Source organism: Aspergillus fijiensis, assembly GCF_003184825.1.
Source record: "Aspergillus fijiensis CBS 313.89 unplaced genomic scaffold BO72scaffold_36, whole genome shotgun sequence".
NCBI classification, from domain to species: domain Eukaryota; kingdom Fungi; phylum Ascomycota; class Eurotiomycetes; order Eurotiales; family Aspergillaceae; genus Aspergillus; species Aspergillus fijiensis.
The window spans coordinates 211,202-231,213 of record NW_024469012.1 but is presented as its reverse complement, the minus strand read 5'-3'; the positions used below and the strand labels follow the sequence as shown (position 1 = coordinate 231,213).

The following is a 20,012-nucleotide window of genomic DNA, read 5'->3' as shown; positions in this document are numbered from 1 at the left end:
TTAGTAGTAGCAAGTCTTTACTATCAATAAAAAATCAATTAATTTATAAATCCTTGCTTGATTTTTTTTTATATTATATATATAAAGGCTTCGTTCGCTAAAGACGGGAGATAGCCGAAAGACGGCCGGAGCCGGCAGTTTGCCCCTGGCGGTGGGCACCCGCAGGGTTGGCCAATATAATTATAATAATAAAATTTATTTTTAAAAATATTTCTTAATAAATTATATAAATCTCTCTAAAATATTTAATATTACTAAAATTATAGAATTACTAGTATCTCACTAGTATCATTATTTTTAACAATAGAAATTATATAATAATAGAGATAATAGTTTTATCTAGCTAACTTTTTGTAAAAAACTTTTTCAATTTTTTTATTAGCTATTAGATTGGATTATTCCTAGATTTATAAATAAAATATAGCCTAAAGAACAACAATAAGATTAAAAATAAATAATTAATTAAAAGGATTATAGATTATATATAAAACAGATAAAAATAGTCGCATTATTTAAAAACTCAAATCAAATAGATTAGATAGATTAAACAGATAGAATAAATAGATCAGGTAGAACCGGTGTATTAGGTTTGTACTATAACAAAGTTGCTATTAAAAAGAGATTTAATTTATAGAAAGATATTTACTTGATTGCTTTGCTATCTATGATATATATAGAAAAAGATTTTATTCGAGGCAAAAGAAAGGCGGCCGGAGCCGGCAGTTTGCTAAGGGCGGTGGCAGAACACCCGCAGGTTTGGCGGCCAACACTAACCAACGTGTCTACTGCGTCAAGTAGTTCCTAACATTGATACTTTAGAGAAAAAAAGAATTAAAATTAAATAGAAAACTTATAATCTAAGAAAAATACAAAAAAGAATAGATTTATCTATCTAAGCATCTATCTGAACTGCCGGCCGGAAGGCGGTGAGCTGCCCAGCCAATGGAAGGCCAGGCCATCCACATATTCAATAAAAGAACAACTAATTATATATTTTTAAAAAGTTATAGAAATTTCTAATAATACTCCTATTTTTATATATGAATCAAAATTCCGATATAAACAGCTTAACGGGCTGCTTGCTAAGACCGGGTGGCTGACTTGCTTACATAACCGACTCGCTTAACTAGTACCGATTATATTACTAAATATGACGCCATTGGCTGACACTTAGGTACTTTTGTTCCCTGGATTTCCTCCTCGCAACCAGTGCCTGCTGGACTTACGTTCAGCCTTGGTGCCTCAAGTAAATCCCCACCATGTTCGTGGTCAATAAGTAAGTACCTCTTCTTCGCCAGTCGATCTGAATCTTCGCTCATTTGACAATAGCATAGTCTATAACCTCGATATACAGCTCCACAGATTACAGCAGCGCATCACAAGAAGCTCAAATGTCGAGCTTCAGGAAACCCCCAGCGATGTTAACCAAAATAAGGACATAGAAACACTGGAGCGCATCTCAGACTCCCTTTCAATAGCATCACGTTCACAGCCGGCTTTGCGCGCCAGCCGGATTGCGCGATTGATCTCGGAGTGTCCCCAGACTCGGGTAGTATGTGGCCACTCCTCAGGTCTTCATTCGTCTAGCCCAGTCATAACAGATCTATCTTGGATTGTGGCCGCTAGGGCTGCCGTTCAAACATTTGGATTAATCTTGGAGTCGCTTTCGGAGAACACCCTCGCCATCACTGATGAGCTCACTTACTGGGACAGTCTTCTGGAATCTCAATGGTACATGGGGCTGTATACTGCGCAGACATTCCCTGTGTGGCTCTGGCACAAGCTTGGACATCAATCCTCTGCCTGGTTGTCCCCCGGAATATGGACTCAAGCAATTCTCACATCAAATGCATGGCATCATTTCCACCACTCCGCCCGTCGGCGTGTATTCTCTAGGACAATGTCTACTATGCGAAAGGGATTACTGCATCCACTTCTAGCATCCAAGTTAGAGGTACGCCAGAAACGGAAAATGCTGCATGTGGCCAAAGATGTCAATGCCGGTGCACTGGGATTCCTGGTGGAACGATGCCTTCAGATTGACCTTGATGACGATCTCATAGGCACACATGGTAACAGCTCTGTTAGTGATGAATGGTGCAGTAAGATTATTGACAGTGTGACTTTGTTGGGATTAGTACTGCAGCATCTGGCCTCTGGCGGCACACTTCATGAATTTGAACTCAAGATTACTGCGGCCGCCGAGAAAGAGGGCTCGTTGCTTCACGTGCATTCTGACGGACCTGTGTGTCCTAAAGGACCTTACTATGTTCTTGGAAAACTCGACCAAATAAACCAGACATTGATTCCACAGTACCTTGCGCTTACACAAAAAAGTACCAGTGGGCTTGGGCGACCTTCATTCATAGTGCGTTACTGGCTCCCATTTCTACTGGCGACCTTGTCAACCAGTACAATTCTCGAGATATTCAAGGCCCGGCGCCATGAACTCCTGGGGTGGATCACGGATATCGGATCCACAACAATCGAGTTCTGGAACAACTGGGTCGTGGACCCACTGAAGCGACTCGTTGGTACAATAAGACACGATGAGAAGAGCGAAATCGCGTTAATGAGCAAGAACAGTCTTGAAGCAGATCGGGCTAGTTTGGAAAGAATGGTGGTAGATTTCGTCCTAGACCATCGCGAGCCCAGCGATGAGTCTCTCGCATCCGCAGAAATGAACACAATCATGAACAAAGTCAGGGAAGGTGATCTCACACCGGTATTGAGGGCATATGAGAAGGATTTACGAACTCCATTCATTGGAACTATTCGAGGTGACTTAGTACGAGCCCTCCTGATACAGATACAAAAGACAAAGGTGGATGTCGAGGTTGCTATTGGAGGCATTGATGCTTTGCTGAGGAGCCAGGAGCTGGTGTTTGGGTAAGTATTACCCTACTTTTACAAGTAGGTGTGATGTTAACAGGCCATAGTTTCGTTGGATTGACCCCTGGTCTATTGGTGTCGTATGCCTCCGTTCATTGGCTCTTTGGCATGTTTGGCAGCAGGAAGGGCTTGCGCCTTGGTCGGCGGCAGCATGAATTAAGGCACGCACTGAGGTTAGTACGCTATCTCGGCGAAGTCGATGACGAGTCTAATGAGGCCCAATCCAGACAAGTTCACCGTAACCTAACTTTATCGACTGTGACGGCCAGCGGAACCCTAGCCTTCAAAGACTACGGTCTGCTAATATGCAACACCGAGATTTTACTTCAGAAAGCACAAGCCATGCTTAGAGGGGCTGACATCCATGCCTTCCAGGAAGACATTAATGACATCATCAGCAAAAGAAGCGCGCAAAAACAAATCAAGGTTGTTGAACGGATGGGTTGGGTTTATTCCCGATGGTTGTAAGACTATCTTCAGCGTGTCTTGCCAACACTCAGCCATAAAAACCAATGATGATTCGACTGCATTAACCTGTTAGGTACCTAGTACTCAAGTCATCCTACTTGCATTGGGAATGGCAATTGCTACACCGGTTATTGTTGGGGTATATGGACTCCCAAAGTCCGACCGTCACCGGCCAGACCCCATGGGTAGACAGTAAATGAGGATGCTCTTTCTAAAACCATACATGTCATGGATGAGGTAGGCAGCGGAAGGGAGAGGAGGCACTGGCAATTGTAGCCAAGTAATAGCGACCGACGCACATATCATTTCTTGTGGTAGTAAATAGCAGAGTCGACAGCTCCATTCTTTCAATATGGATTGTTAATTTGTTGCTTTGCGCCGAAACAATTCTAGATGATCTACACTGAAGCTGATACGCGGAATTCTTCTTGAATTAGATGATTATAGCGGGTGTATGGGGCCAAGCAGTGCGATACGGTGGTGTTACTGGTCTGGGTACGGAGTACTACCAGTGGATCTACGGAGTTCTACTCCGCCTTGGGCCTTCTTTGTACACGCAACTTATCGGTTGCATCCCTAGCTTATTCTCAAACTCGCCATCTTATCACCGGCATCGTTCAATATCATACATTATCAAGAACGCACAACTTTCACCCCACATTTCTTCAGGATCTGATCGCAGTCGATTCAGAGATCGGAGGTAACGTTAGCCCACAAGGATTCTAAACCCACTTTTCTTTGTCTCCCGGCCCCGGCCCCTGAGCCCCCGTACTCCCGGACAAACGATTGAATCATCGGAGTCCTCCCAAACTACCATTACTCGGGTAAAACCAGGCTTTCCAAGGTCACATCTGAGCGCTGTGTGCGAGAAGCTCCCACAGACCAGTCCAGGGTAATTGCATCTCTAAAGAAAATCCCAGACGAGTGATGTACTAATAGTCATCAGTGAAACGGAAACCGAGAAGGCAGGGTTGAGCGGCGAACCACGGAGTAGAAAGCAACACCTGCTTCGGACCAGTCTCAATTCTAAGCACAAACTCCTCACCGAAGCTATTTCTTGAAGCTTGACCTTGCTGGACCTCTGTAGTTAGGGCCAGTGCATAATGGCCGGTACAAGGAATTACGACTTTTTGGTAGGTGGCAGTTTCCTCTCTGGCGAATCATCTCTCTAATATTATGTATCCTCAGATCAAACTGTTGTTGATTGGTGACTCGGGTGTCGGTAAATCTTGCTGTCTGCTGCGATTCAGCGAGGACTCATTCACTCCGTCGTTCATTACCACTATTGGCATTGATTTTAAGATCCGCACTATCGAACTCGATGGCAAGCGCGTGAAGCTCCAAATATGGGATACGGCTGGGCAAGAGCGATTCAGAACGATTACAACAGCTTACTATAGAGGAGCAATGGGGATTCTCCTGGTTTATGATGTCACTGATGAACGGTCGTTCCAAAGTAAGAACTCCTTCTGGAATTACTGGCACGAGTGAGATGCTAATGATCTAAATCATTGAATCAGATATCCGCACATGGTTTTCCAATGTGGAGCAGCATGCAAGTGAAGGTGTTCACAAGATACTCATTGGCAACAAGTGTGATTGGGAAGAGAAGCGAGCAGTATCGACCGAGCAAGGCCAGCAGCTAGCTAACGAGCTGGGTATTCCATTTCTAGAAGTCTCGGCCAAGAACAACATCAACATTGAAAAAGCTTTCTATGATCTTGCTTCAGATATCAAGAAAGGAATGGATTCATCAAAGTCTGAGCAGGTCAGCTCTCAGGGCGTTAGTATAGACCAGCAAGGCTCTGGCTTGAACGGCAACACAAGCGGAAAGTGTTGCTAATTCAAATTCTCCAACTCTGAAAGCTTCAAGTTCTCTCCCTCTTGTTCCTCTGTGGCCCTACACCTTGCCCCACATGTGGCCGAGCACGTGTCATGGATGGTATATACCAAAGCTCTCATACTCCAGTAGATGCCAAGGAAATAGCCTGGTCGTATGAAAGTCTTGGTGCAAAGATTTACATCTAAGTGAAGGTACAACACTGTTATTTCTGCAATTTGTCTCTTTCTGCTTGAAACCTCGTGTGTTTAACAATGCGTCACTTTAGCTCTATTACACTGCTGCTCTCGAACTTGGCGTCGGCCCGCTAAATTTGTCACGAAGCAAAGTAGCCGACTCCCAGGGATACATTCTTTGGTTAGATAGTATGGTGGTATCTTACCCTCGGCAGCGATTCGTGGCATATCTCCTATCCTCAGCATATACGAGCTCCTGACATAATGGGAATGGTGCTTCGAATGGTACCAGTGTATTGATTGTTCTGCTTTCAGGGCTATACGGGCATCAACAGGGGCTCCTTCTATGTTGTGGGTATCATTCTCATACCTCATCAACGGTAGTGATATGTACTCGGGTCGGTAATTCGGTAATTCGGCACCTGTTCGGTAGTAATTTAATATCAGTCATATTGCTCTGATATACAGAGTCTCGAAAAAGGGTCCGCAATCGGTGTCAAGATGTATATAAATTATCTAGAATGATAAACCATCTAACCTCAGACACGGCCTCCTGGTCAATCGCGGCAGGAGGCCTGAGGACAGAACAGTTCACATGCGGTACTTGTAGAAGACAGCTCAAAATTGATCACTCATAGGCAGAATACATGCGAGCAAGTCAAATGTCTTAGTAGAAACTTGCAGATAGTCCCAATCCAGTTGGTATTCGGATATTTGATGTTTGTGATTCCTTCGCAACTCATTTGCAGCCAAAGTACTGTGCCTGGAGTTTCAAAGTCATTAGTACTGAGGGAAGGTTTCACAAGCCCGTATGTGCCAGAACCACGGCCTCTAGAAGAGATTACGCACCTGAGAATACATTGCTTGTGACACTTCCCCTGACTCGGGTACGGGTGAATGCGATACACGAACAGATACAATTGGTTCTGTCCAGCTTAGCTACTGACTACTACGTAGCCTGAGGTAGAGAAGTGTGTGCGAGTGGGGCAGCCTGCATATCCCCCGCTCCTAAGGGGAAAAAAAGAAATTTAAGCTCATAAAGTGCCTACGCCATCTCACTATCTCTATACTCTGGCTCTTTCCTTGACAGAAATGGCTCAAATATAGCGAACTCTTGACAATCGCCCGCCTATCCACAAAGCTCTTCTTCACTTTATAGAAGGCACTCAACCTCGCCAGTCCTTGGTACGCACTCGAAGTGTTCGCTCTCCTTGTTCCTCGGCCATTGCATCCCGCGCGACCATCGAAAAATGATTTAGTAAGCGCTGGGCTTAATCCAATTGATATTGAAACCTCCTTTACTTCGTGATCTGCCTTCTTCTAGAAGAGTGAGATTATTCCACCCGAAGCCAATCTCTTCCGGCCGATACTTCCAAGCTTCGCATTATACACCATGTCTGAGACTCGGTCTTTCACCGTTCGACCGCTCTCGAAACAGACCAGAAACGATCATCGAGATGCCTTTCGCGTATACCTATCATCTTCCTCGTTAGCCGCTCTTAAACTTAGGGCTGGTGATGTTTGCGCCCTCCATATCTCTGGAGAAGGTTCCAAAAATGCTATAGCCTGGAATGCAGTTGAGAATATCCAGAATACCGTCGTTCAGACTTCTCGGACTCTTCAGGATTGCTACGGATATAAGATTGGCGAAAAAGTTACTATCAGCAAAGTTGATGGGCCACTCGAAGAAGCACAGACGGTCTCCTTAGTGGATTGCTCAGATGATGACAAGATCACTAAATTTGGCATCATACCCTCCAGCGACATAAGCCATTGGGCATGGTCTCTTGAATTCCCTCTGGCGAGATGTGATGCAATTGCCATCGGTCTTGTTTTCGAATTGGAGCTTAGAGGCCAGCGACGCAGTTTCAAAGTGGCCGGCATGTCAGGCCAAAGTCAAAACGGTGATTATACCTTGCTCAAATTCACAGACACTAGCAAAATCATCATCGGTGAGGACGTGGCACCAGTGAGTCGTAGGGAGTCCTATCTGAAAGTGAATTCAGATGGCTTGGGTGGGATGCAGTCACAGATCGATAGTATCAACGAGAGCCTTGCTGATTTCAACTCGGATGCCAGTGCTCTGACCATGCCCCCATTCTATGAGCATAGTCGAGGCATATTGCTCTATGGTCCTAAGGGAACCGGCAAGACGGCGCTATTGGGTCAAATTCAAGCAGCGGGGTGGAGAAAAACCTTCAACGTTGGCTCCTCTACCTTTGGTAGGAACTCTGGTGACGCTGAAACCAAGCTGCGCAATGCTTTTCAGGACGCAATGCGTTGTCAACCAAGTGCTATAATCATCGATCAACTGGAGTATATAGCGCCGAGAAGAACCACCGTGGAGACCCAATCATTGACGGCCGCTGTGTGCGAGTGTCTGGACATGGTGAAAGGCGCTCTAGTTTTGGTTGTGGCCGCGACTCGGCACCCGAACGATGTTGATGATGTTTTAAGGACACCCCATCGATTAGCGATTGAGATCGAGCTTCAAGTGCCAACAGCGCAGGCTCGAAGTGAAATCTTACATGCCATATGCGGAAACCCATCCCCTACGCTGAGTGACACGCTAATAGATCTCATAGCGGAAAAAACGCATGGTTATGTCGGTGCTGATCTATTTGCATTGCTTCAATTGGTCTGTCGAAAGGCGCGAAAACGCCAATCGACGGAGGATTATATTTGTGCCACTGATAATGGCTCAAGTACGGGCCGAGTGGCTTTGGACGCAAATATACCCCTCGAGATCGAGGATGATGATGTTCTTTCTGCTCTACAGGAGACACGACCAACTGCAATGCGGGAGGTATTCCTGGAAACCCCTAAAGTGAGATGGTCGGACATTGGTGGACAGCATGAGATTAAAAGACGCCTACAGAAGGCAGTGGAGAGACCTCTGAAGGTAGGTTTCCGTATTTTGATCATGCCTTGACATTGCTGACTCCCCGGAACAGCATCCACAACGAATGAAGAGATTGAATGTAAACAGTAAAAAGGGAATTTTGCTATATGGGCCACCGGGTTGCTCCAAGACGCTGACCGTGAAAGCACTGGCTACGGAAGCAGGATTGAACTTTCTGGCAGTCAAAGGTGCTGAAATCCTGAGCATGTACGTTGGAGAGTCAGAAAGAGCACTACGGGAGATTTTCCGAAAGGCACGGTCCGCGAGGCCTAGTATCGTCTTCTTCGATGAGATTGATGCAATAGCCTCAAGGCGTGGCAGCTCATCTCAGGGCGGGGTCAATGTTCTTACAACACTATTGAACGAGATGGACGGAATTGAAGAGCTGAGGAATGTGTTGGTCGTCGCGGCCACAAACAAGCCTGAGGTCATTGATCCGGCCTTGATGCGACCAGGCCGTCTGGATAATATCCTTTATATAGGGCCTCCAGATTTCGAGGCCCGGAAGGAGATTCTGAGCATCTGGTTCAGTAAGTCTGTGGTCCATCCCGAAGTAGAGATAGAAGCTCTAGCTGGGAAAATGGAAGGATACTCCGGAGCGGAGATTGTTAGTATATGCGAGACAGCCGGTGATGCTGCTTTAGATGAGGAAGAGGAAACCGGACAGGAGCAGGACATTCGACTGAAACATTTCGAATATGCACTCCAGCAGGTTCGCAGGCAAATAACAGCCGCCGTTGTGGAGGAGTACGAACGATGGGGTAACGCTACAGCCGATATTTAGAAATATTTATGATGCCTCTGATACTGATCCATTGTAAGACGCTGAAACTGCACATATCTAACACTGGCCTGGTTCAAAAATGAAGGACATAAGCGAAATAGACCCTGCGTATCTACATTCCCGAGTCGCGTGTCCCCTGTCTCATGCCATAGGCGTGAGATGCTACGTAGTTGCGGGTCGGGTGTTTGATTACCGAGAAGGATGGCCCTGCTCCTACGTATTGTATTTGGAGGCGGGAAGCTCCACACCACCCACCCTCCTTGCCAGTACCTCGCCCAACTTCCAGCCAACCTTCTGACTTCAACTTTCCAGGTCTAGGCCTGACAACACAGCATGTCTGACAGGCCTCGGGAATACTCTTCGAACCGCTCACCGCGCTACTCTACTCTCAATCGAGACGCTAGACCATCGCGACGATCTGAATCTCCCCGTTCAGAGACAAGGTACAAGAGTGGGACGCGAAGTCCGTCCATTGATCGCATCTCGGGCCGGCGCAATGGCGCTCGATTCACAAGCAGGTCTCGATCTCGAACGCATTCTCGGAGTCGAAGTCGGAGTCAGACTTCAAGGTTATATGGAAAGGAAGGTTACAGCCGGTCGCCTAGTCCCTCACTCGCCTTGCCCCGAAGCTCCAAGGTTTGTTGACCACGGACATAACAAGCTTGGCTAGCTACACGTTCTCGCGCTAACTGCGTCAAAGATTGTTGTAGAAAGACTCACCAAAAATGTTACCGAATCACATCTACATGAGATCTTCGGGGGGTTCGGAGAGATACAAAATCTCGATTTGCCCATGAATAAAGCCTGTAATTCAACGAGCTCTCGCCGGTCATAATCTCATGGATGCTAACCAGTCGCAGTCATGACCAATAGAGGCACTGCCTATATCCTATACCATGACCCTGCTGATGCAGAGGCCGCCATCGCACACATGCACGAAGCGCAGCTAGACGGTGTCGTCATAAGTGTGTCCATTGTCTTGCCCAGGCGAGCGTTCTCGCGCTCGCCGCCGCCACAAAGTCAAGGCAACACAGGAAGCTTCGGCCGTCAGAGCCAGGGCCATGGCCCTTCGCCCTTAGACACTCGTGCTTCCCGCCGTTCGCCGTTCCCGCAAAGGTCAACGTCGCCACGAAGGGCCCGGCGTTCGCGGCCTATGGATAGGCATGATATCTATCGGCCACGCTCTCCTTCGCGCTCTCGATCACCACGCCGCTCCAGATCATATTCCTCAAGAACTTCCTCGGTATCACCGAAAGGACGGATGCCACACCCACGAGTGGACACTCGTCGTCGTCGACGTCGTAGTCCCAGCTACAGCAGTTATGAGTACAGCAGTCGCAGTGATAAGAGCCGGAGCCCGAGTCAGACCAGAGACCGTTATCGGCATGATACCACACGGTAAACTCCAAATAAACTTACCGTCGTCTTTGAAACGATTCACACACCATCTGCACTCATTACTAGATTGTGGATGGTCACCAAGCCAAAATGTCATCATCAACTTACCCAGTGAAATTTTCAGGCAACACAAACAGACGAGCCAGTCCTATCAGTAATAGCTAGAAAAATGGGACATTGTTTCTCAGTCCAACCACCCGTAGCCCCGTGCATTCATGTATTTACTGAGAGCCGTCGATGTACTAATAGTATGACAAATCTGAGTGCAGGTCTGTCCAGTTTAAATAAAGGAGCACCAGCCAATATACATAGCTGCCAAATTTCGCTTATCGGTTGCCTGTATAATCAATTCATCGACGTGGCCATCGACGGAAAGTGGGACAGATTCCCCAGGTAGGAGACCTCGGAGTTTGCTGCGCACATTTTCTAGTACCCCGGCGGGTGTATCAGGCACACTTGCATGTGTGCGACGCTATAAATCACTGAGCATTAAAAATTTCTTTCTGGGGATTCGGCACGCTTACTTTTTTCCCTATAAAATCTGTGGTCGGATCGTGCAGGAAAGTCTCCAGGACCGTCATGAGTGCATCTTCATTGTGGCGAAGCAATCTTAGACTTATCTCGCAGGTCTTGCGGTATGGACCTGTTTGGAATACTTGTCAATATCCGAGAGCTCGTGCCTTCAAGCTTCCCGACCCACTAACCATTGTATCCGTAGGCGCCAAACGCATCCACCATATTCTGTGTTAAGCGGAAAGGAACTAGCTCAGGTTTGTCGAAGGTCAAGCCCTTGAGAAGGAATTAGCTTTTGGAAGAACATAGCTATACTTGGCAAGTTCCAACGCACCTTGTCAAAAAGGCAATTGAAGTCGACATGTAGTACCCCCCCTGTCCCTTCCTCAAAGAGAATGTTCTCACCATGACGGTCACCTAATCTGTTGGGAGTCTCTTAAAACAACGTCCTGGAATAGTGCTAGGAAGCCTCAGGAAACTAGGTGCCATACCCTAAGACATAACCAACCATAGACATAACAGCGCAGGATCGGGTGTAACGTATCCTGGCTGCAAACCATGCTTCCGTTTCAGGGAACATCTCGACAAACCAGTCGTAGAGCACCGGAGGAAATCTAGTCGTCTGTTAGCCAACCAGCCTGTAGCGGGATTTGCCTTCCGTGTTGTATACTTAGCAAGAATCTGAGTTGAGAACAAATCGAGTTTCGAAGCCTCTGAGCAGGCTTCATTGAGATTTTGCCTAATCTCGCTGTACTATATAGTAGAAGCTGGGTTAGCACTCAGCTTTCCGGCCCATTCGCGGTAGGAGACCTGCATTTGGCGAAATTCCTCTCTCTTTCAAAAGCTTGATGACAAGTTCTCTCAATGTGCGGAGGTTATCCACCCACTCAATGAGTCCACACTCCTCGTTCAGTGGCGTAACAGCATATGTTTTGATGTCTGTCGAGCAATACATAAGATCAGAAGAGGGAAAATGAAAAAGCTGTCCGGGAGTATAATGCCTACACATTCGACGTTTGCTCGATTCGACGTCTCTCTTCAAGAATCTATTGATCATGTTATTGAACTCCATGAGGCGTTGATCCTTGCGAAGGTCATCCTTGGGTTTGCATAGGATACTGTAAATCCTTCCATCCGACCCTCGGATACTGATACGACGGGGCTTTTGAAGTGAATTCAGGATTTGAGCATCATCGAGGACAGCTAGTAACGATCAGCAAGCACGTTAAGTAATGAGTATCGGCAGCTTCGCACCTTCAATTGTAATTGCCTCTCTGGGGAAGGCCCTGAAGTTTTTGAGATATTCAGAATCATGACTGGCTGGTAAGATCGGTGTTAACATTGCCTGAAACGGCACGACAAGTCGACAGGGGGCCACTTTATGATTGAAACCAAGAGTTCTAAGATTCACCCTTGATACCTTCTCTTCAATGCGTGCTATGCATAGTTTCAACATCTCATCTGAGAATTTCTGGCCTTGATTAACCATCGCACGCATGTCAGATACGGATGACTCTCCTTTCGCTTTCTTGTTCATGTCCTGCTTCAATTAGCTCGCAGGACCTGCCAATTTTCCATGTTGACATACCGTGATTCTCTGGAGACAACTAATACCTCTCGAGGCTCTGTCTCTAGAAGACGACTTGACCACGGCGAGGACTGTCCATAGCCCTTGCTGAGGGAAAGAATTCACAGCTTTGGCTACAATTTTTGTCAAGAGGTCGTATACCGTGGTATTCGGATGACAGATACGAGCTAGGACTTGAGGCAGAATTGTAAACAGCTGAGTTTGTTAGTATGTTATGCTGTAAATCAAAGTCACTGGACCTACCAACGCAGCTGGGACTCGATGTATGTACTTCTTTAGCTGCAAATGTATGTCTTCGAGGCTTCTCTTTCGCTGCTGTAGGGTATGCTTTTGAAACTCCCTTTTTTCAGGAATGTCAACAATTATGTGACTAGACAGGCAAAAAGCCGTTTTTGTCGAAACAACGAATGAGTAGAGTAAAGGGGCTTACTCATTGTCTCCGCGCTTAGGATCAAATGGCTGTTCCACGACAGATGCGTGTTCTAACCACAAAGTCAGCACTTTGGGCAGTGATTGAAAGACATATTTATTCCCATGAGCCAATGATCGTAGATAATTGTCGACAACAAGCTTTGAGACTTCGCCACTCAAACTAGGACGTGTAAGATAGAATCGCTTCAGAAATCTGGGGACCTGAAAAGGCAAACGTACTAGATCTGTGCCTCCTTCCCCAGTGGCTTCGCCTTCTCAGAATCCAAGATCTTATTGTAGTGCTTTCCCAGATAATAATGTGCTTTCTCCCACCTACTTATGGTTAGCATGAGTCCCTCACAGAGAACTTCGGCAGATACCTTGGTTGAAGTTTTATGGCTTCCCTGAACCTTTGAACAATAACATCCGATTGAGTTTGACCGGCACGATCCGTCCATTTTGCCAGGAGCAAGTGGGCCTAAGAGAGACGTGGCCCGGGTTAGACGCTGTACATAACTCGATAAAAGTGATATACCCTAGCTGCAAGAATATTCTGGTGTTTGTCACGTAGTAGGGATCCGGAATCGGGATCGCCTGACGTTGAAAATTCATTAGCCATGATTGCACCTTCAAGCGTCTGTATCGCTTTCCGGTGGTGACCGTCTTTCCACAGAAGTCGGGCGTGTTCGATAGTAGCTGTTCGGTCTTTCAAGCGGGCAGCATGAAGCATTGACTGATATGCTTGGTTGGTGTAATTGCCTTTCCGCAGAAGACGGGCACTAGCCAGCCAAGCAGCTGCGATTTCAGAATCGGAGAATTTGCCCCTTCAAGTGTACAGTCAGTCCGCGGTAAGTTTCATAAAACTGAAGGAATATCCATACGTCAATTCCATTGTTGCTCGCCTAAGGCCAAGTAGGTATTGCTTGTCGGAGATATATCCTCCTAAGATGTCTAGACGACGGTCTAAAACAGCACGCACTTCTGACCGTGACGTTTGCTCGATGCAAGGCTCGTGTCCTATCCTAACTATGAACTCAATCTCACATAAAGCATGCAACCTGTGTATACTGTCATGGCATGATTGCAACGAAGTCACCGAATTAGCTGTCAGTGATTTGGCAACATTGAGTCGCAGACCATTGATCAGCTGCCCGAACCTTGCCCCGTCATCACGACGAAGTGCGTCGAACGCGAGTCCAATCCCGATATTGAAATCCGACGTATCCTGCGAGCCAAGTCGTAGATAATGGTGTAGTCGATCCCAGTTCCCAGTAATCCAAGATGCTTCCACTGCGAAGGGAAGGAACTTACTCCTTAGAACAGGACTTGTGAGAACCTCGAATCTAGCGAGAATAGCATCTGTGCAGCACGAGTGAGTCTGAAAAGTTGCAGCAAACAACTGCTAATTAACGGCATACCTTGCTGTCCTGATTCCTTGAGACAAGTAAGCAGATTCCATTGCGCTTCGCCATTGTCCGGATCTTTCTGGACCTGTAGCTCATACCAGCTCTGCGCAGTAGCCCACCTTCCTGCTTTGCGATGTTCAAGCACTTGCTGATCGATGTTCAGCGCATGAAGACTGGACGAAATTCCTTCAATGCCGTCTGGTTCATCGATCTGGCTGTAAATATCCTGAAGACGCTGGTACAGAGACTCGGTTCCGGAAGGCTGCCGTGTGCCGGCCTGAATCTTGGACTGACGAATGTACTGCTCCCAATGGAACAGGGCCCGTGAGAATGACTTGCACTCGACCGCTCTTCTTGAGATGATCTCTGGGGGTATTGAGATCAACAAAGCTTCCACAGCTTTCACCTGCGATGTGTAGGTATCCAGGAGCATTTGGCGAGACGCTTCCTTGTGGGTACGACTAACGTGATGGCTGTGATGCTTGAAGCTATTGAGTTGTTTCTTCTTTCCTTGAAGCCATCGCGAAAGATAATCTAGAACCTCAAAGATACTCTTAAGCAAGAGACCAAGGTGCTAGTCAGTGCCTGCGAAGTGAGAAATCCAGGAAAACTGACCTGACTGCATAACAATATGTTCTCGTATGCATAATTGTTCGATTCTGGAAGAGGATAAGACAATGTATGTACCAGTTCGCATCGCAAATCTTGCTTCTCACTTTCCGTTCCGCCAACTATGCGATTTAGAACCGCAAATGGCAAAAGGAATGACGCTATCGAAATATCCTGACCCTTAACAATGCGACTGCAGACGCTAAATATGAGTCGTGCATTATCGCCGTTCCCACTTCGTAACAGGTCTTGCACAAAGCTTCGAAGCCAGTTGCCATGAGTCAGTTCCAGAGAGAAAAGAGGAGATTTGCAATTAGTGTTGATGGCGCCAACCGTGACTGTGTACTTTGATGTTAGGAATGGAGTCAAGATGTTGCGAACAGCTTCAGGCATTTGCATCCAGCGTCCATAATTTTCCTCCCCTTGAACATCCCGAGACCGGCTAATCACGGCCGAGTCAAGGTTGCAGAACCTGAGCATATTTTGCATTGCATACGCGAGAAATCCTTGGGCTCTCGTGTTAGATGTCGACAGAAAAGCCTCGACAAGAACGTGCTGCAGGAAGAACAGAATGAAGTCAAAAGTCTCCTCCTTGCTGTCAAAATTCGATAAGACCAGTATATCTTTCTTCTCCTTTATCGTATCTACTCGATTGGGATCAAGACAGCCGATCAAACCCAAACACCGAGCCGAGAGAATAGTGATGGATTCCGAGCTCGCATTGAATTTGACACAGCAATCAAGCAAGGCTCGAGTCAGCTGTGAAACAACCGGATCTGGTTGTTCACTGAGCACTGAGGCATGAACGAATTCTTCATTGCCAGAAAGGAAGGCAACGAGTTCCTTCAAAGTTTGCTCAATGACTACCGCGTTTTCACTTTGGCTGCGACGAATGAAAGCCAAAAATCGGCTCCGAACGTCCATCTTTCCTCTAAGCTCGTTGATCTCTACCTCAAAGTTGGCTAGCCTCGGTATTAAAGAAAGAGAGGGCATGGTATGGAAGATGTCGCGTACCACATCACTATGATGATGTATGATATAACCAACCAAGTCGTGAGCATGACTTTGTGTTTCTTCAGTGAACATGTCCCAGTACTTTAGCACTATAGACAATGTCTGATCAATGAGGGACTCGACCTCTTCCCCCTGAAGAGTGCTAATGAGGACTCTCCACACCATGAATGCATGATTGCACAAATCCTTCATTTCGAGTGCGGATTGTAAGCAAGCACATATCTAATTTAAGTCAGCCGCATTGCACTAATATGACTGAAAGAAGGTTTAAAGGGCAGACCTGTGGCAAAGCACTACTGACGTGACCTCGAGCGACCTTGATCATCTCTCCAATAGCTGCAAGATTTCTTTTCTTTTCCATGAGTGACTGTCTGACTTGAAAATCATTAATGGCATGTGCAAATTGTGTAATGATGCCAAGTACATGCTCTTCGATGAAGTGACCGATCAAGTTGCCTCGTTTTTGTGCATTGGCGGATTTTCGTGGGACAAGGGCGGCGAGGAGATGAAGCGCTCGCTGGAACTGTTACACTTAGTGACCATGGCCAGCAAGCCTTGAGTGCACACCTACTCTCGCTCCTTTTCTGACGCTCGAGTCCCCCAAGTTCTTGAGAATTTCACAAGCGATGAGAATCGGCTCGACTCTCAAGAGTTCGGCTAAGGTACGTCCAGCGAAGGCGGCATCCACTGTGGATAAGATGGACATTATACTATTTTCCGGGTCCGATGATGGCTGGCTCAACAAGAACGCTAGTATAGCGGCGAGATTGTTCTTCTCTGAACATATATCGAACGGGGTTTTGAGTTCTTTGTATGTGGCGCCTACCCTGGCGATGATGTCCCGTTTTTGTGTGAGCACAAGGTAAGGTAAAACATGAACCTCAGTTAATCGTAAGAAGTCATCCACTTGCATCCCTAGGAGATCGCACAGCTGTTCTGCCATGTAAGGGCGAGACTGGAAGCTCTTGACCACGGTCACAGAGAGGGTTCTCCAGAATGGTCGAAACAAGCCAGCGGGAGTAAGTGAGAGATTTTGCGCGAGTCTGGAGAGCTAGATGGGAATTAGTCCAATGTTAATTTGGTCCAATGTTAATTTGAAGAGAAGGTTTCCAATGATTCACACATACTTCAGTGTATGCGATGGAGCAGACGAATGGATTCGAGTGACCCAGATATTCAACAAGACGCAGCAAAATGATGTTCATTTCTTCGTCATAGGAGAGCCTTCATGGTTGAAAGGATGATTAGCAACATGAGCAGGATGTTGAATCAAGGAAGGCTTACATTGCAAGCCGACAAACTGTCAAGATGCAACTTTCATGATAATAAATGTCCTTCTTCTCTGCGATCCCGCGTAACCAATCCAAGATTCTTATGAAGTTGTCATGCCTAACACTTCGGTCCAGGTTTCTTTGAACAAACGAAGTAATCGAAAAACTAGAAACATCGTCAACACCCACCGCTAGGCCACACAGTCCCAAGAGTACATACCCGGCCGTTATTCGTAATTCTCTTATAGAGCTCCTCATAGAGTGTAGATAGAAGTCCCCGAAGACAGAAGTGGCGAGCCGCGTGTATTCACAGTTCGGAGAATGCATGATGACCCTACGTAAAGCAGATATTGCAGCTATTCTCAAAGGCGCAGTGCGGGAGAGCGTAGGTAGTATGGAGGCAAACACGTCACCCAGTAGGTCAGCCCCGCGGCACTGCTCTTCCGGGTCGAAGCGGTCTTTTCTGCTTTCATCATCGCAAAAGCGACAATGTGATGCATCATTCGAGGTAGCTCCGTCAATGCGTGCCAAGCTTCCAGCCATAGCGCAAGGTAAAAGTCCTAGGGTGTGTAGAACTTCGCATTTTTTCTCCTCACTAATTTCGCCAAAATATTCACTACAGTCGGGATTAGGTATCCGTTATAGCATCTCATTGTAGTATGACTTACGACACGGCAGGTCCAACGTCCTTGATATCACTGGAGTCTCGATCACAAAGCAAGCTGAGTAATTCTGACACAAGCCTTTGCAGCAAACTGCGGTTGAATATATTTGCATCAGAACGCGAAACACAGCGTCGCTTCACAGAAGGACCACTTTCAGTGTTGTCAACTGATGGGTCAATGGTGCGTGACTCTTGTGATTGAGCAATCCCTGGCACTGCGTGCTGTGTGAGAGCATCAGAAGTCTCAAACACAGTGGTATACTCCGCTTTTGATGGCAAGACTCTTCTCAGAAGATTCTCAACCGACGCCTACTTATAGAATTAGCCTCAAATGCACACATACACAGATTATTCATGCTCGGTTACCTGCAGACGCGGCTCTAAAGACTGAAAGAATGCAAGTCTCTCCGTCATTGCATTGTTCAACAGAATCGATTTGTCCGTGATGCTAGCGCGACGCGCTGTACATCTCAACATGTCAACAACTCTGTTTATGAGCTGGCTCAATTCTAGTTGAATGACCGGGAAATAGCTCAGGTCGTCCGTGGCCAAAAGGTCTCCCAATTTTTGGAGAACAATATGGACCAACTGTAAGTCTTGATCTGTGCATCTCCCCTGGGTGAAGAGAGTCCCAGCTGCGGCTATCACGCGGACAACAATCTGTGTGGTTGTCTCTTTCGGAGCGGGAAAAGTCTTTTGGAGCCAGGAAACGGCCAGGTCCCATAGGCGCTGATAACCATTCAGGAGCCATATCTTATCATGCCGATCAAAAGGGGTGTCAGATGAGGTATAAGCGTGTATGTTAGACTTGAACATATCAGCACAGAGTAAGAAGCTCTGGAGCAATGACCCTGCGTTGATGCTCCTATTGAATGAGCCATGCGGAAGACGGAGTTTCAAAAGATCTATACAGAATTGTTGCTTCAGGTTGACTACAGGAGGATTGGTCGCATGCTCATTGGATAACTGTTGAGAATGAAAAGCCTCTAGAGAGCACAGAAGGTCTAGAGGAGGTTAGCCAGACATCCGACACAGACGCGACGCATGAACAAACCCATGGTGCATGATCGTAAGAACGAAGAGATACAAAGGAAAGAATGGAAGATTCTGGCATGATTATTGGGCACACTCGTTATGCTCGACAGGATGCTATTGACTTTTTCTCTAAGTCTGTCTATCTCCCAGATACTGGCCGCTCGCAGGAGTCGGACAAGCAGCCACGAGTACAGGGGGACCTGTTCATCGTTTCCCAGAATCTCCGGATCTGCAACCTCAACAAGAACCAAAGGTGCTTTGTCGACAACAGCCTGTATAATATCCAGGCAGTCCCAGAGCTGATTTGCTAGGTCCTCCCGGTGGCGCCCCTGGTCCTTGATACAAGGCTCGAGGCCGGCTTTGAGGGCAATACAAAGAAGCTTCTTGACATCGGCGACGCTGTCATTGGATAGCAGCTGGCTGTATTTGCCTTCAAGGAGTTCATGCCGCAGTTGTGAGAAAGCTTCTTTGGTTAGGATACGCGTCTGATCGCCTTGCGAGGACAGACGCGGAACCAGCTGCGCCGCCAGGGTCGAAGAAACCGTCTCTGCAACGTCCGATCGGTTGGTCTTCGATGTGGAGAATCGAGACGATTTGCGCTCAATTGTTGCCATTGGCAATGCAACCACACATGGTGCATGTGTCTTCGAATATTCTAGGCGATGGGGAAGCTCGGTAATGACAGGTGATGGTGATTAGAACAGGCTCTGGAGGATGGGGTAGAGGGTTATTCGTGTTCGATCCGATAATCACATAATCACCCAAGGCGGCGGGCAGAATCATAGATTTCCATACATTTCCACTTGGACTACCGATACCGAATACCTCGCCTTCATTGGAGTTCGGAATTTTCTTAGGCACTTGCTGCTTTAGGGCCTGTCATTTCGAGGTCAGATGCTCTCTGTTGATGCAAGTCCCAAAGCAAAGGACGACGATTGACTTTTTACATGTGCTATACTTCGTACTTACTCATACTCGTCTATGGTTACTAGTTACCCCAGCCCCGAGGCACTGTACTATTTATTGTACGTGTATACATTA

At 46.8% G+C, this 20,012-nt stretch overlaps 5 protein-coding genes across 5 annotated transcripts; 4 read left to right on the top strand and 1 right to left on the bottom strand.

Moving 5' to 3' along the window:
• The first annotated feature begins 1,169 nt into the window (after positions 1-1,169).
• Positions 1,170-3,790, top strand: BO72DRAFT_449780 (ATP synthase regulation protein NCA2). The gene is made up of 4 exons (XM_040945099.1): positions 1,170-1,276; positions 1,330-2,889; positions 2,940-3,065; positions 3,120-3,790. The coding sequence occupies exons 1-4, from the start codon at positions 1,260-1,262 to the stop codon at positions 3,358-3,360; spliced, it is 1,944 nt and encodes a 647-aa protein (XP_040799587.1). The 5' UTR covers positions 1,170-1,259; the 3' UTR covers positions 3,361-3,790.
• A 458-nt stretch (positions 3,791-4,248) lies between these two features.
• Positions 4,249-5,326, top strand: srgA (Rab family GTPase srgA). Its single transcript, XM_040939358.1, has 4 exons — positions 4,249-4,252; positions 4,307-4,493; positions 4,549-4,816; positions 4,881-5,326. Exons 2-4 carry the CDS (start codon positions 4,464-4,466, stop codon positions 5,201-5,203), a joined length of 621 nt encoding a protein of 206 aa, XP_040799586.1. The 5' UTR covers positions 4,249-4,252; positions 4,307-4,463; the 3' UTR covers positions 5,204-5,326.
• A 1,093-nt stretch (positions 5,327-6,419) lies between these two features.
• Positions 6,420-9,068, top strand: BO72DRAFT_408123 (putative AAA family ATPase). The gene is made up of 2 exons (XM_040942374.1): positions 6,420-8,278; positions 8,331-9,068. Exons 1-2 carry the CDS (start codon positions 6,770-6,772, stop codon positions 9,060-9,062), a joined length of 2,241 nt encoding a protein of 746 aa, XP_040799585.1. The 5' UTR covers positions 6,420-6,769; the 3' UTR covers positions 9,063-9,068.
• A 247-nt stretch (positions 9,069-9,315) lies between these two features.
• BO72DRAFT_449777 (RNA-binding protein with serine-rich domain 1) lies at positions 9,316-10,770 on the top strand. Its single transcript, XM_040945098.1, has 3 exons — positions 9,316-9,698; positions 9,763-9,868; positions 9,923-10,770. The coding sequence occupies exons 1-3, from the start codon at positions 9,396-9,398 to the stop codon at positions 10,462-10,464; spliced, it is 951 nt and encodes a 316-aa protein (XP_040799584.1). The 5' UTR covers positions 9,316-9,395; the 3' UTR covers positions 10,465-10,770.
• atrA (protein kinase MEC1) lies at positions 10,492-19,865 on the bottom strand. Its single transcript, XM_040947981.1, has 26 exons — positions 18,991-19,865; positions 18,303-18,940; positions 17,941-18,245; positions 17,493-17,888; positions 17,286-17,438; positions 17,129-17,225; positions 16,573-17,052; positions 16,282-16,524; positions 14,994-16,223; positions 14,391-14,931; positions 13,854-14,331; positions 13,508-13,796; positions 13,353-13,450; positions 13,213-13,305; positions 12,992-13,153; positions 12,805-12,931; positions 12,562-12,756; positions 12,228-12,513; positions 11,979-12,176; positions 11,788-11,912; positions 11,644-11,726; positions 11,465-11,587; positions 11,308-11,395; positions 11,165-11,249; positions 10,985-11,103; positions 10,492-10,932 (listed from the first exon to the last, which is right to left on the bottom strand). Exons 1-26 carry the CDS (start codon positions 19,583-19,585, stop codon positions 10,741-10,743), a joined length of 7,419 nt encoding a protein of 2,472 aa, XP_040799583.1. The 5' UTR covers positions 19,586-19,865; the 3' UTR covers positions 10,492-10,740.
• Between the last annotated feature and the right edge of the window lie 147 nt (positions 19,866-20,012).